General features: G+C 42.2%; 2 protein-coding genes across 4 annotated transcripts; both read right to left on the bottom strand.

Moving 5' to 3' along the window:
- Positions 1 to 3,076: 3,076 nt before the first annotated feature.
- Positions 3,077 to 6,458, bottom strand: ostc (oligosaccharyltransferase complex subunit). Its single transcript, XM_030076304.1, has 4 exons — positions 6,197 to 6,458; positions 5,412 to 5,505; positions 4,507 to 4,704; positions 3,077 to 3,944 (listed from the first exon to the last, which is right to left on the bottom strand). Exons 1-4 carry the CDS (start codon positions 6,333 to 6,335, stop codon positions 3,926 to 3,928), a joined length of 450 nt encoding a protein of 149 aa, XP_029932164.1. The 5' UTR covers positions 6,336 to 6,458; the 3' UTR covers positions 3,077 to 3,925.
- Positions 6,459 to 7,226: 768 nt separating this feature from the next.
- On the bottom strand, positions 7,227 to 11,332 carry rpl34 (ribosomal protein L34). 3 transcript variants are annotated; one of them, XM_030076301.1, is made up of 5 exons: positions 11,247 to 11,332; positions 10,695 to 10,766; positions 10,473 to 10,572; positions 7,584 to 7,687; positions 7,227 to 7,352 (listed from the first exon to the last, which is right to left on the bottom strand). In XM_030076301.1, exons 2-5 carry the CDS (start codon positions 10,757 to 10,759, stop codon positions 7,268 to 7,270), a joined length of 354 nt encoding a protein of 117 aa, XP_029932161.1. In that variant the 5' UTR covers positions 10,760 to 10,766; positions 11,247 to 11,332; the 3' UTR covers positions 7,227 to 7,267. The 3 variants fall into 3 exon arrangements, with proteins under 3 accessions (XP_029932161.1, XP_029932163.1, XP_029932162.1); XM_030076303.1 differs by lacking the exon at positions 11,247 to 11,332 and adding an exon at positions 10,921 to 11,171; XM_030076302.1 differs by lacking the exon at positions 11,247 to 11,332 and adding an exon at positions 10,997 to 11,170.
- Between the last annotated feature and the right edge of the window lie 4,236 nt (positions 11,333 to 15,568).

Raw genomic sequence — 15,568 nt, 5'->3', positions numbered from 1 at the left:
CAAGTTGTATGTTAGAGTGCTTAAGTCTAATCATTCAGAAAGAGCATCTTGCTGCCCTGGGAAATATGGTGGAGCTCATCTTAATAAAAGAGTAATATGTTCTCTCAGTCTAAGAGGCAAAGAGCTGGCCAGAGTCCCAGGCTGTTCTCCACACTCTCTTCAGTGCATGAGGGACCTCCACTGTCACAGTGGAGTGAAAAAAAGGGACACTTTGGAGGTATTTAACAGCAAAAACCATCAACAGTGAGAAGAAGCAAACCAAATCATGAGATGGAGGCAGAGAGGGGAAAAGTCTCAAGGAGCAGTATAAAGTGATTCTGCTGTTGGAGAGGAAAGAGACAGCATTTGTACAGCTTCAGGTTCTTTTCAGCTTCCAAAGATTCACTACATTTCACCTCAGCAGTGAGCGCTGTTGGCCTCTCTGACAGCAAGCAAAAAAAGAACCTCGGATGCTTGCTTGCTTGCATGTTTTTGGGCTGGAAATACAAGAAACACAAGATCGCAGAAACTGAAGACTCATAAACATAAAATTCCCAACCAAAATGCACTGAACAGGATGGTGTGTCATTCAACATCGCCATCATTTTTCTCTGTGAGGATGTCGTCCTTGTGTTTTAACTGGGGGAAAAAAATAGTAAAAGAAAAACTACATTCATAGCTGTTAACTCCAGGTAAATGCAAGGTGCTCTTGGGCTTACTTGAGGCACACTCACTCGGAGCCAAGAATGTAGTTAAAATGCCTTTTGTAAGTTTAGGGCCCATCAAAGAAACGCCGGCCAGTTTCAAGCCACACTGGATCCACCTCAGGGTGTAGCTTTTGTGATTTTGTTTTTTTAATTACATCCTTGGCTCAGAGTGAGTCTGAGACTCCTCTTCCCTATAGAATATACGTCTGAATACAATGGTTGCTATGATAACAACATAACTCTATATTTGATTGCTGACAGCTGAGAAAAGGACCACAAGTCTCAGATGATGTGCTATGGAGGGTTAAGACTATGCAAGTTCTCGTTCCAACCACACATCACCAGCTGATTTCACTGATCAGTCACCTTCAATTAGAGAATGAGCTAATCAGTGAAACCGGCTGGAGCAGTATTTGGCTTGAATGCAAACCCGTAGACTCTCTGCCCTCAGTGGCTCAGGCTTTGAACCCCCTGCTTCAAGCTCCGTACTGCATTCGAAAATTTGTTCCTGATGGGGCAAAGTCATTTTTCTCAATCAAGCAGGAGCAGCAGTGCTTATCGGACGACAGCACCCTCTCTCCCTGGCTCTGCAGTCTTGGATTCCATTTCTTTTGTTTGGCCAGCCACCAGCTAGAAAAAAAAAAACGGGTTATGAACAGAGCGAGCACACCTTGCACACCTTCTCAAGAATTTGAATGGCAGAACAGTGAAACATTTACCTTACCTGAGCTATGATGGCATGAATTTAAAAAAATTGGATAAATAATCAACCAAAATCAGACCGGAACAGAAAAGAGGGAAAAGAGGGATGTCTGAGGATGTTTGGGTTCTTTCTGCTTTCTGAACCATAGTATTAATGGCGAGAGTAGGTGTTCATCTTAAGTCACTACAAAGTGGAATGAACCTCTTAAATCTAATCCTACAAAAGGCAAGTGTGCTGCATTATTGTAGCGTGATATCGAGCCCTTATTACAGGATCAGCGGCTGATCAGAGGGTCATGGCTGCCTGCCGTTCTCGGAGTGTCACTTGTGTTTTGACAGCAGACAGAAATAAGGTCAAAGGCATGGACAGCTATTTTTCACCCATCGACAGCTGAGTGAGCATATCTCCAGTAGATCCCATGTCTTTTCATTCTGTGAGCAGCAGCAGGTCCTGCATCAATCTTGTTTAACTGAATGCTTTTCAAAAAAAAAAAAAAAAAAAAAAAAACATCCCCTGATAAACCAGATGTGAAACAAACAAGATGTTCCACTCCTCCCTGGTTAAACAGCCCCGCGCTGAGGATCAGAGGTACTAATTGTGATCAGGGAATTGCATCAGTAAGCTATTTCAGAGCTTTTGTAACACTGGATGGGCTGTGTCATCCTTTTTTACAGAAGTGTTTGCACTTCTAACGACAAAGATCTGCCGCCACTTAGCATGTGCAGAGCTGTTGCCTCCACCTGTGGTAATATAGGAGAGCCTGAAAGGTGTTGTTAGCCATTAGCAATTGTCAACAGATGGTGTTTTGACCAAACTGGGCATCTCCAAGTGCATATAATGGGGTGCACATGACACACAGGCACAGTGCCGAACTAAATAGCAACAATTAGGCATTACCATGTAATACCTCTGATTTTGATCTCAATTAAGCAGACAAAATTGCAGACCAGGCTACTTCATTTCCTGATGTTCATTTTGTCTGGGCTATCGTCTTTTGTAACCATATAATCTCAAGAATTTGAGATGGTAGGGATGATAATAACTTAAGTAAATTTACTTTTAGACCATTTTCCATGGCTATGCAGAGCTCCAACAAACTGTTAATGTCATTAATGATTAACCCCTACCAAAAGTCCAAAACCCAAAGATATTTAGTTTACTGTTGTAGATGACTAAAAAAAACCCTCAAAATATTCACATTAGAGAAGCTAGAACCAGAATTTGGAAATTTTCTTAAATGGCTCAAAACAATTAACTGATTATCAAAACAGATAGGAATTAATTAAGAACTTGGCAACTAATCAATCATTTGACTAATCACTGCACTTGAGACTGAAGCGCTCATTACTGGCCAAAAAACAGTCTTTCCCCTGAGAGGATCAGCCTAAATGCAAAAGTACCCTGGGTTAGGAAGAACTGCTGGTCAAAAGCGTTGCTACATCTATACTGACACCTTGTGGGCATTAAACTGCATCACATGATCCATGTGCACTTAATTCTCCATTTATCTGAATAGACCACAACATAACAGGGAGATATATCAAGATGAAGTCAGGTTCATCTTCACTCTAACTTATAATATATAATTTAATATATGAATGTAAACAGTGCAGCTGAGAAAAAGCATTTCCCTGTGTGTGTGTCTATACCTTTTTATATATATAATAAAAAAGACTATTGCCAGAAGCTCTGGAAAGAACATTTATTTCACACCCTCATACAAAAACGCTGTGACAGGTTCAAGGCATTTTTAAAGATTTCTTTACAAAATACAACAAACACAGTGCCCATAGTTCTCCCTAAACCCCATCCCCGAATGTACTGCCAGTTCAAAATATCATGGAATAACTCAGAGCGCCTCCTCTGGTTGAACATCAGTGGCTCCATCTCAACAGTGTGCAGTCACTTCCTTCCCATCTCTCCTCTCTAATGTTTGTTTGACAGAGTTGCCCCGCTTTGTAGCACCTAACAACTTGTTTCAACAAAGTGACAATCAAAATAGTAGAATAGTCAAAGCACCAGCATCAAAATACTGAACATGACTGGATATTTTACTCTTTTTGAAAAGAATTTTGTTCAAAGATAGACTATGATGTTTTTAAACTAATAGTGATGTTTACAACACGATTCGAGACTTGCATCAGCCTTCAGTAATTGGATAATACTTAGTGTTCGGATTATGTATTGATATAACGGATTATGTTAAAGTAAAAAGCAAAAGTAGAAAGACAACTGCGTCGAAAACCTGCTTAAAATTCTCTGCTGTTCCATTTATTTATTAAAGTTAATGTAGAGAGGAGACTCGGGGAGGGAGGCACTGCACACTGTGAGGCTGCCATAACGGACAAGTCGAATTTCTTTATCAAGGTCAGTGCTTTCAATCGTGTAAGAGTTGCTGATTTCACAGAAGCTCGAGTCCACACCAAATTTGAGTGTAACTGCATGTTGGACCCTTGTATAATAAATTCAGTAATTTTTACAGTCCTTTGCCCATCCAAAATTAATCTGCGTCCGTTGATGTGTGTCGTCCATGCCTTTAACCCATGAGGTATCCTCTGAAAAGACAAGGGTCAAAATTTTAACACAGTGACACAAAAAAGTTGAGCAACCAAAACTTCTGCTTTGTTATCAATATAAAATATAGATGCCAAAGAAGGGATATAATGCCAAAAGAAGGGATTGACATTTATCTTATGAGTTCAACTTAGTATAGAAACGTGTCCAAGTATTACTACAGTAAATGGTGTGTGTGTGTGTTATAAAGGCTGAATTCACTCAGGCCCATGGAGGACACAAACACCTTTTTTTTTATTAATCTCTCTTCACCATTTTGGGTCAAGCTGTTATTTTCAGATTAAGTTTTAACTCCAAACACTGTGGAGAGATGTGTATGATTCTGGACCTTTGCCCATTTGCTCTAATAGTTAAATGAGGAACGATTTCAGTCTGTGCTCTTTCAACAAACTGACAAACCACAAAAAATGTGCACAATTTCTCTTTGCTTTTGAATAGCTGTAATTCTGCAGGATGTGCATGGGTTTGGGGCATCGTTAAAAATATTTGATTCGTAGACATCTATTATGGCGTTAAAACAAGCGTATATAAAGGCATACTCACGGCAGTTTCATGCGCATGAACACTCTGGCCATGAAGAAGCTGAGCAGCACGCTGACGAAGCCGATGAACAGCAGCAGGAAGCGATTGAGCTTGGGAATGTTTGGCGCGTTGGAGCGATCCAGGATTATAAAGCCCAGGCCTCCCATCGTGAAGAGGAAACTGGAGGCAAGCCCTTCCATAATGTACTGGCCATTTACTCTGGAAAACAAATGCAACTGCATTAGCAACAGGGCTGGGACGATATGCTTATCCCCTGATGTTGTACTATCACAACACTTGGGTGCTGATTCGATATGTATTGTGAGTCGATATTACTATTTATCGAGATTTGTGTTCTTCTCTGTGCTGGAAATTGCTCAGAAACGCCCCTTATTGTCAATATTTCTAGAAAGCCATACATCCTCTAAATGCCCTAGGTCTCTTGTTTGTGGATGTCAAGTTTCATGAAGCTCTGATTCTCTTAAAGCTCAACTCAAACCCAATTTATATAACTCCAAGACTGTTTAGGCCCCAGTATGCAGAAGCACACACAGGTGAAAATAACAGATTTGTACAGCATGGGATTAGCATGAGGTGGTTATGTCTGCAAAGGGGACACCCTTGGCTGCCCAAGGAATCCGTTTTTATTCAGATATCTTGAGGTCAGAGGTCAAGGCACCTCTCTGAAAATGGCCATGCCAGATTTTTCCCTTGCCAAAAATTAGGTGAGCTTTGGGGCAGTTTTTACCCCCGCCAAAAAATGGATTAAAATTTTAACAACTGTGGTGCTTAAGTGAATCTATTTTTTCCCCCAACCCTAATTAGCAACACTTCATCTTCAACCATGTGAAAGTTTTTTTTTTTTTTTTTTTTTTTTTTGACTTGCTAATCCTGTAATGGTGTTAGGTTTTCTGTGGCTGACACACCTGTATGCCAGGAAGGCGACAGGCCGCTGGTGCCCATGCTCATCAGTCATTGAGCCCACACTGGGAGGCTCCACAATCACATCGTATATGATGCCTGCAGAGGGAGAGAGGGGGACACAGCTTGTGTTAGACTGCAAGAAGGGAAGCAGAGCAAAGTGTAATCCAGACAGCGTTAGTGCCAGTGATTCACACATTTGTCATTCCAGTTAATAAAACAAGATGGGGCTAAGGGCTAAGATGCATTCAACTTGTATTACTATTCTCAAGTTAGCTTAGCCTCTTGTGCACTCTCTGAAGTGCGCACTACAGTTCTAGCTGTAACTTAACATAACACTGCCTGACATTACTTGAACAATTAGCTTTAATACAGGGCTGCACGATATGGACAAAACCTCACACCTCGATATGCCAAATATCTCAGTAACAATACGGTATATGACATTACAATGAAGTGACACTTATTTTAAATGTTAACTGTATAAATAGTGAAAAATAAGTTCTTTAAATTCTGAAAAAAAAAAAAAAAAAAAAAACGAATAAAAAAGACGAAATGCAGTTTCTTCAGTGTTATACTGACCACCAGTGTCTTCAGCTAACCCTAACTCTAAATGTAATATTGTCCATATCTTTGCTATTTTCGATATGCGGTTAATATCGCGCATGTTCATAGACAGATGAGGATATATCGTTCAGCCTTATTTTAATATAAAAGTGAGCTGCGACGCTAACACCAACACTAGCCAGCTAGCTAATGTTAGCATGGTTAGCTTAGCGCCTCCGTTTACCTCCAGTGATGAGAAAGTAGGACACAATGACGATGGCGTACACCGTCATAGCCGACGGCATGTGCAGCCACGACGGCTTCTTCAGCTTGATGTTGGGACATTCAAGCACAGCGAAGGGCAAGCCGTATAAAGTCTCCATGTTGGTGAAAACAGTGAAATCCAGTCGCCTCGGTGGCCTGCAGCTGCTCTCTCACACACACCGGCTCCGTGTGCGCCGCTGCTAGGGTGACGTGTCCAGGAAGTACGAGCCTCCCTCTGCCAAGCGGATTTAATGTGGAAACTTAGGGCGCACTGTATAAACTTTAATTTAATAAACTTTAACTCTGTCCTCCGGATACAATGGCACTTATTTAAAATCTTATATGCATTCTGTCTTAATTTTGTTAAATTGTTTTGTATGTCTGTGCGGACCTGGGGCGGTGACGTGATATTATGGCGACATGAATAACGGGCTACTTTACTATGTAGCGGCTTATTTTGTAAACAACACACACGTTTCTTAGTGAGACTAGTTGCAGTTATACGACTTACTTATTAAATAGGCGGCTTCCACCTCCAGCATGTATATGAAAACAATGCAACTGTATTTTCAGTGGACTGAACATCTTGATCCATTATCCAGGCTCAGGATTTCTTCCTCATAAGGATTTCAGGCTCTTTGGCCTTTTTCCATCAGCAGCCTTTAACTTTCCTCACATCCTTCTGGCTACACTGAGTGCTCTTAAAAGCCTGTAGTGAGCACAGTCTCAGGATTTATCATCAAGAATTGGTTCCATGTGAATCTTTATCATAAAGATACTCAATTTTATATTGCTCCAGTTCACATTGCCAGTTTTTAAAAAGTTATTGATTTGGCGGTAGTTCATGTCACAAATATAAATTCAGTCAACTCAGAATGTGTCTAAAACCTCATCACTGCATCCACGCAGCTCAGCAGGTAATGAATGTAGTAACTCAGCTGATATCAGTAAAGCAAAACAAACAGAAAACAATACACCAAATCAAAGTCGTAGTGAGCACAGTCACAGGATTATTTTTTTCCCATCTTTTATTGTAGCAGTACAAATACATTTACTTAGATTTCTGGCTCTGTGCCTGTGCCTTGAGCACTTTGACGACGATCTTCTGCTCCTCAATCAGGAAAGCACGCTTGATCCTTGAAGAAAAAAAAAAAAAACACAAAAGAGGCAGTTTAGACAAAGTTTTACTGGCGCTGAGCATCATAACTCCCCTCAAGTCTGTACACACAGTCTGGCTCACCATTCCACACCTGACAAAACACTTCTGCCTACAAGTCTGAATGTGGATCAGTATTTTTTCAGTCATTCAAAACCGCTTCAGTTTCTACAACAAAGTTTCCGGAGTTGAGGGTAGATGCTTGTCTCACCTGTCACGCACACACTTGGCGCACATGGAGCCACCGTAGGCCCTGCTGACGTGCTTCTTGGTCTTGGAGAGCCTCATCAGAACCTGAGGTCTGACAGCCCGGATCTGCAGGAGAGAAAAGTAAACACAGATCCTGGATGAGAACAGAGCCGGTGTCAAGATGTTTCACCTGGCAGCCAAGACGTACAGCGCCAGGATGGAAAGCGCTGGTACCATCGACTGAAGGAGATCCGTTTATTTCCAACATTCAACAACCAACACACCATCTGTGCTTCAAATCAACACAAGGAAGGAGTAGCTTGCCATTGTGCCTCCCACTGAAGATTATAAACTTGGGCTAGTACAGTGCTTGTGTGTAAGCCATGGCAACGCTGCAGCTCAGCACTCCCAGCCAGCATATATCAGGTTCAAGACCACTGTTCATGCCTACAAGCTGACTTATGTTTTAACTCTAAATGTAATTCATGGGCATTCTGATAATTAAATACAACACTTGATCTGTTGTTGTACAACATCTGTCATATTATTTTATTCTGTGATATCCACACTGCTCATTTTGGATGAGGCTCAATATCTTGGCACATATTTTTATTGTCCTTCTCCTTTTACAAACACCTTGCTATAGCGTAAGTATCTCTTCTTGAGTGAGCAGAGATGGTGCATTTGTATGCATTATGGAAATATTGCGGCTGCAGGCTTTTTACATAACAGCACCATTCATATCATCTTTCTGGTGGTCCTTACTACTAGGACGTAGGGCTGTACCTAACTACATTTTCTCAGTCAAATCAGAATTGACATTCAGCAAGATGATCCAGCTATCTGCTTATGGAACGCAAACAAAAGTGTCAAACATTTTCAGTGTCACTGTGACTGAGTAACAGGTTTTCACAGTCCTCAGTGCCAACAGCTTATCCTACCAAAAGCAACCATTTCAACCAAAATATTTCTTAGCATGGTGGGTCTGGGTCATTATCTTACCACAGTGGCCTGCACAGTAAAACATAACAAAAACACCAAATTACAAATACTGCTCAACTCAATCCATTTCTGAATTCTGATTTCACCAATATCTGGAGTCAAGTGTTGGGAGTAATTGCAACAAAATTTACAATTTTAGCTTTAAAAAACTGTCATTGTTTTATTATTTATTTTGTCACCTGCAGTAGTATTTCAACCAGCATTTCTGATTTAGTCCTCTGCCATGGTAGTGTTTTTTTCCTCTTCTCCTTCCAAGTAGTTTAAATTGCAACTGTCTGATCAGGGACTGCTTTAGACCCAGCAGGTGAATGCAGTGAGCTACCTGGTAGTGTCGTGGCCCTTTTCCATTAGTATCTACTTGGCTCGACTCTACTCGCCTCGACACGGTTTAGGTGGTTTTCCATTACAGTTGAGTAGCACCTCGCCATGGGTGGAGTCGTCTTAGCAAGGCGGCGCACCGTCCAGCTCCCTCTGGATTCTTTGGGCCGCCACCAAGCTCAGAAAAGTCTCCACGTCTTTATTTGACCGCGGTAGCGGTGTGCTTGCCATTTTCCGACTTTGACAACTTCACTGACAATCAATGTGCACGGCCGCTGTTGCCGTTTTTTTTTTTTTTTTTTTTTAAATGTCGGGTTTTGTTTTCGTGCAGGAGTCGCTCTCGTCACTCCCTGTCCAATCAGTTGCCTGCACGGCGTTAACGTCACATTTTCAGCTCGACTCAGCTCGCTTGGAACCCCGGCTGAGTAGGTGCTAAAATGGGACCTGCTAGCAGGTACTACGACCTAATGGAAAAGCTCTTAAACCAAGTAGAGTCGAGCCGAGTCGAGCTGAGTAGGTACTAGTGGAAAAGGGGCATAGGAAGCCTGCAGTGCTCTAGACCAGTGGTTTTCAAATGGGGGTGTGAGTACCCCAAGGGCTACTTTCGGGTACTGCAGGGGTTGTGTGAGATTTAAATTTCACTCTAAATTTAAAAAAAAAAAAAAAAATCAGTCATGCTTAATTCCTAGGATAATAAGCCTATGCTAAAAGTTCAGTAAAAATTACACATAAGTCTGATAAAACCACATTTTATATTTAGTTTTCCCCCCAGGTTTGCTTAAGGTGTTACATGTGTTCCTGGTTTAAATCTGCTGCTGTGGTAGTCAAGCAAGGATGTATATTCACTGTGACAAGAGAAGCCAGACAGCAATCAAGAAAATTAATTTGTGGTTGAAATGATGCGGCAATGCAGCCAAAAACAAGGAGAAAAGTGAAAAAACAAAAGCAGAGCCAGTAAGCTGTCGGCAGTATCAGGTCGTTGTCGTTGCAGACACTGATGGCACTGTTTTGTGCATGCATACTGATCTAGGTTTTTTCTCTACCAATTTTTTTTTTTTGCACTGGTCAGCGGGTATTTGGTTTAAGAAAGAAAAATCAAAAGGGGGTACACTGATGAAAAAACAAGTTAGAAAACATTGCTCTAGACCTCCAAGGATCAGATTGGAGGACCACTGATTTAGACTATAGGTCAACAGCACAAACTGATCCCACCCCATTTATACAATGGCAGACTAAACTGTAACTTTGATTACCATTTTAAATTAAGAACTATATAACATACTACTGTAACTTTAAGTTACCACAACAATCAAGATCGTATGTAGCCATGGATGGACTGACAGTGCAAATGGATGACTGGCCAGTATCAGCCCATCACAGTCACACTCTAACAAACAGGAGGCAGGTTCACTCCTCACAGGACTCCATGATATTCTCAGACTTAATTCCCTGGCTTTCAGGGACTCGATTTTCCAGAAATTCCCTGACAAGTGAGGACTCTGATGAGACAAGCATCGTGACAGGACAGCCCAGTGTGTGGAGGGAAGACAGGAGGCCTCAGCCAAAATAAAGCCAGTGAATGTTCACTTACTCCACGCAGCCTCCCTGGGCAGATGCCACATGCTGACTTGGGGGGTTTGCCAACCTTCTTGGTGTACAGGTACACGATGCGGTTGCCAGGTGTCCGGGACCTGCATGTGAGCAGAGGCCAACATCAGTTTTCACCGTAAAGCACCAGGGGCACCAGCTCCAGAGGAGAGCTGTGCTTCAGGCAGGCTAACACCAAGCATGGAGCTGCAAACTCTTCACTTACAGTCTGGTTTTGTTGGAGGCGGTGTTGTAGGAGAGCCTACGACGGTAAGTCAGGCGCTGCACCATCTTGAACCTGGAAAAGTAACAGCACATAACAATTGGTCAAATAAATAACGCTGCAGACATGCTAGCTTCTGGCTAAGATGCTAATCCGACTAAAGATGGCATCACTATGGTGGCCCAAAATTAGTCGTTTTATTAAAGTAAAACAACTGCAAAGACATTACCCGGGTAAGTAAGTCGAGTAATTTTACTTAGGAGAAACATTACCACTATATTGTTCTATAATAAATCAAATCTCACAGCTATACAAAGCACCGCTGGTCTACAGCCCGCTGCTCTCGTCCGGCAGACGGCCTGTTTTAACGGACTGACTAACCGCAACTAAATCTCGCCACTGACACGGTACAAACTTATGATATTCACATCAAAACAAACAACACTTGTTCTTTATCCCATCAACTCAGAATATAAGCCGCATTCGCTTTTAAAATTGCGGATTACAACGGATTTCTAAAACATTGTATGTGTGGGGAAAACACAGCCGCCATACCTGCTGTCACCGTAACCGGAAGAGGAAGGAGTCGCGGCGAGTGTCAAAGTTAAAGTCCCTCCATGCCGGTACGACCCAGTAATACTCTGCCCCCTGCTGGCGGGAGTTGCTGTAATTAGAAGTATGAGTCTTTTTAAAACTTGTTCATTAACAAATCCAAGGGCACAAATCCAAGACACATACGTTTGAATTACATAATTCAAACGTATGTGTCTCTGTTAAAAAAAAACAAAAAAAAAACGCTAATGTATTTTAATAAAATGAATCGGCCTACATCATTAGGTTCCAGGTCATACTGTCTGATTAACTTCTGACTTTTGTCAAATAATTTTCTCCAATAGATAGATAGGTAGACTTTATTGGTCCTCAGAGGGGGAGGGGGGGATTATGTTGTTCCAGCAGTTGTGATATTGTAATATCACAAAGACAATATCACAACAAATAGAAGAACCGGGCATATCAGTTTACAGTCTAATGGTATTTGTAAGACCTGATAGAGTTTCATTAAATAACACAAGCCTATTGCAAAAATGATGATACTGGGAGGAAAGTATCACAATCTAGCTGTCGTGGCTCTCTCTGCCTGCTTCACTTGACAACTGGAGCGGGACTGATTTATTTGAATTCCTCACAAAAAATGCATGACGTAAATCTCAAATAATCATCGTGGACAAGCCCTCATTTCCACTGATGTTGAGAGTACAATTAAAACCAGAAGGAATGGTTTGTATTCATGGTTTTAAACTGTCATTTAAGTGCAAGGGTGTCAACTTTTTATGTGTGTTGTAAAATGCCCCAGCGCTGCACAATGTGTGCAGCGCTAAAAATAAAGGCAGATTTCCCAAATTCTGTGCCTGTACACAGGATTTCGAGCATTAGCTGACTCTAACCCTAATTTCATATTATGAACTGAATCTTGCAATTTGAAGAGCCAGGCTCTCACATATGAAATATTGACATTTGAGAAAAACAGGCTTGTCATAACACTGTGAGACCCACGTCCAGAGGCGTCAGTTATCCCCCCCGCCCACAAAAAAAGAATGAATCAATCAATCAATCAATCAATCAATCAATCAATCAATCAATGAGTAAACAGCCGACAGCAAAGTCTCTGCATGTAATATCACTTGCGCTCAAATTTTCCAACTTAAATTAATCTCTGACGGCAAAGTGGAGCAACGGCTGATGATGACAGACAAGACATTATTTGATCCGTATGAACTCCGGGTGAGTAAAACCTTGTGACCAACATGTGTCCATTCATATCCGAACCAAACCCCTATCTAAAAAAAAAAAAAAAAAAAATAGAAAGATTACAACCTCAGGTTACGTTTTGTAAGTGTCATCCAACTATGATACTTAAATGAAAATATTTCCCACAGTATCCATATAACATGTTAAACGTCACCTAACAATAGAAGAGTAGCAGACTGATCAGCATAGTAGCCTACAAAGAATGTCGCTCAATTTATCGTTTCTATTTATGTATTCATTTATTTATTTGTTTGTTTATTTATTTGTTTGTTTAATGTAGCCTGTGTTTACGTAGCCTACATCGGGAACTTTGTCATCTCCGCATCTCACCCCCGTTCCAACCGCAGGTGCGCGTGTGTTCGTGTGATGACCTTGCACTATCGTAACGTCATAAAGGACCCCTGAGTAGATCTTGGGAAGATGTCAAAGTAAGACATCAAACATGATTTAAGACGGAGACACAGCTCGCCCCACCCCCCCAACCCCACTTTTCCAACTTTCTTTGTGACACATAACTCTCACATCTAAAGACCAAACCCCCAACACAATGGCTCATCCTCATTTCGGTGAGTATGGTCATGTAGTTTATAATCATGAGTATGATCATTATATGTATGATGACAGTGTGCCCACAGAGGAACTGCTACTGTTCAACTGCCACTGTTCAGCTGGTTTTATGATGTCTGTGTGCTTATTAAGGTTAACCAGCAGGCAGAGTTTAACCAGTTCTTTGATGCCTGTGCATCCATAGAGCCTGATCAGCCTCAGTTTTACTACTTGTGTGATGCCTCGGCAATCATGGAGATCCACCAGTCACAGTTTGACCAGGTATATGATGGCTGGGTGACAACAGCAGGTGACTCAATACAGCCTTGCCTGTCATTTGATGGCTGCACCACCACAGAGGTTCAGCAGACAGAGTTCACCGTGGTGAGTGATACCTTCATGTCCATGGAGGTTGAAGCACCGCAGTTTGACCTGTCCCATGATGCTTGGGCAGCCATGGAGACTGACCAAACACACTTGGACCTGGAAGCCTATGCACCCACAGACGTTGAGTCATCATGGCAGTCATATGGTGGCTATGTCCCCACTGAGGTATACTACCCACTAATTGGCCTTGGGTATACTGCCTGTACCCCCATGGCAGAATACCAAGCTGTGGTTGTTTATGGTGATGTCCCCGTTCAAGTTGAACCACCACAGCAGTTCAACAACTTGTACGATGTCTGTGTGCCAATGGAGACAGAAGCATCACATGATGTGTACATGCCCACGGGCATTGACCAGATACCCTTTAACCTGGATTATGCTGCCTGCGCACCAATGGAACTCGACCAGATGCAGTGTAACCAGGTTTATCATGGCTGTGTATCCACCAAAATTTACCAGCCACAGATTAACGACTTGTATTATGTCTGTGAAGCCATGGAGGTCCACCAGCCGCAGTTCAACCAGGTATATGATGGCTGTGTGCCAACAGAAGTTGACCCAACACAGCCTTGCCTGTCATTTGATGGCTGCACCACCATAGAGGTTAACCTGACAGACACCAGCCTGGTGAGTGATACCTGCATGTCCATGGAGGTTGAGGCACCACAGTGTGGCCTGTCCCATGATGCCTGGGCAGCCATGGAGACTGACCAAACAAACCTTGACCTGCAAGCCGATACACCCACAGAGGTTGACTCATCATGGCAGTCATATGGTGGCTATGTCCCCACTGAGGTTTACTACCCACAAATGGACTACGAATATGCTGCCTGTGATCCCATAATGGAAAACCAAGCCCTGTTTTTTTATGATGTCGCCACACAAGTTGAACCACAACAGCAGTTCCACCACTTGTATGATGCCTGTGTGGCAATGGAGACAGAAGCATCACATGATGTGTACATGCTCATGGACATTGAGCCAACCCAGGTCAGCTTGTCTTACAGTGGCTGTGTACCCATGGATGTTAGCCCACCACAGTCAAACCAAATGTATGATGGATATAGGCTCCCAGACGTTGATGCAACACAGCCTACCCTGCACTCAGCCTATAATGCCTGTGTGCCCTGGATGGCTGAAGCACCACCCTCTTACCTGCCTTATGATGCTTGGGCACCCATGGAAATTGAGCAAACATACTTTCTCTTGGATTATTATGGCTGTGCACTCATTGAGGTTGACTGCCCAGAAATGAATGACATGTATACAGCCTGTGCCTCCACTGAGGTTGACCAAGCCCAGTTCAGCCTGGTTTATTATGGTGAGGTACCGACAGAAGCTGAACCATCACAACAGTTCAATTTGTACCATTTCTCTGTGCCTATGGAGACTGAGGCACTACCATTTAACATGGCACATGGTACCTATGTGACTATGGATTTTGACCAGTCACTCTTTGACGAGGATTTCGCTGCCTGTGTGTCCATGGATGTTGATCAGCCCCACTTTGACCAGTTTTGGAGTGACTCTGCATCTACAGAAGCTGAAGTACCACAGCTGAGCTTGGCATCTGAAGTGGCCACAGAAACTGACCAAACACACTTTAACCACCTGGATTATGCCGCCCAGGCACCAGTGGACCTTAAATGACCAGTTCCCTTCATTTACAACAGCTTTTTTTTTTTTTTACTGAGCTGTTCCCTATCCATGTTTTCATTTTAATAAACTGCATAACCCACAAATCACACCTACTATATACAGAATTCTTATTATTGCCCATACAGTGGAAAGTACATGGGCAGGTGCAAAATATGACTTACAAACTACCAATAGAGTGGAAACATAGCCTTTTGCTTCATCAGATATTAAATGACAAAATGAAGGCCCAAAGTCCGTAGTTGGTGGAAGGGCAGGATTTTGTGAGGTATGACCTGCATGATATGCATTATCTCCTGTAAATTCCTTTGTTCTGTCTGTAGTGACCAGTATATCTTTACTGTCACACTCTGAAATACTATCTGAAATACTATCCTATGTTAATATTTATGTTAATATTTATTATAGTCTTTATTTCCTTCCTCTTCCTAAAAACAGAAGACACCCTGGAAATTCTAACAACTAAATACACATCCACA

The sequence above is a fragment of the Myripristis murdjan genome, chromosome 18 (genome assembly GCF_902150065.1).
Source record: "Myripristis murdjan chromosome 18, fMyrMur1.1, whole genome shotgun sequence".
Classification (NCBI taxonomy): Eukaryota; Metazoa; Chordata; class Actinopteri; order Holocentriformes; family Holocentridae; genus Myripristis; species Myripristis murdjan.
Note: the sequence above shows the minus strand (reverse complement) of the source record. Positions and strands in the feature narration are given on the sequence as shown.

Coding starts and splice junctions, on each gene's coding strand:
- ostc (XM_030076304.1), bottom strand. CDS start 6,335: ATGGAGACTTTATACGGCTTGCCCTTCGCTGTGCTTGAATGTCCCAAC. Junction 5,506..6,196: donor CTACTTTCTCATCACTGGAG/GTAAACGGAGGC, acceptor CTCCCTCTGCAG/GCATCATATACGATGTGATT. Junction 4,705..5,411: donor GTCGCCTTCCTGGCATACAG/GTGTGTCAGCCA, acceptor TTTGTTTTCCAG/AGTAAATGGCCAGTACATTA.
- rpl34 (XM_030076301.1), bottom strand. CDS start 10,759: ATGGTGCAGCGCCTGACTTACCGTCGTAGGCTCTCCTACAACACCGCC. Junction 7,688..10,472: donor GCCCAGGGAGGCTGCGTGGA/GTAAGTGAACAT, acceptor TCTCTCCTGCAG/ATCCGGGCTGTCAGACCTCA. Junction 7,353..7,583: donor GCCAAGTGTGTGCGTGACAG/GTGAGACAAGCA, acceptor TTTTTCTTCAAG/GATCAAGCGTGCTTTCCTGA.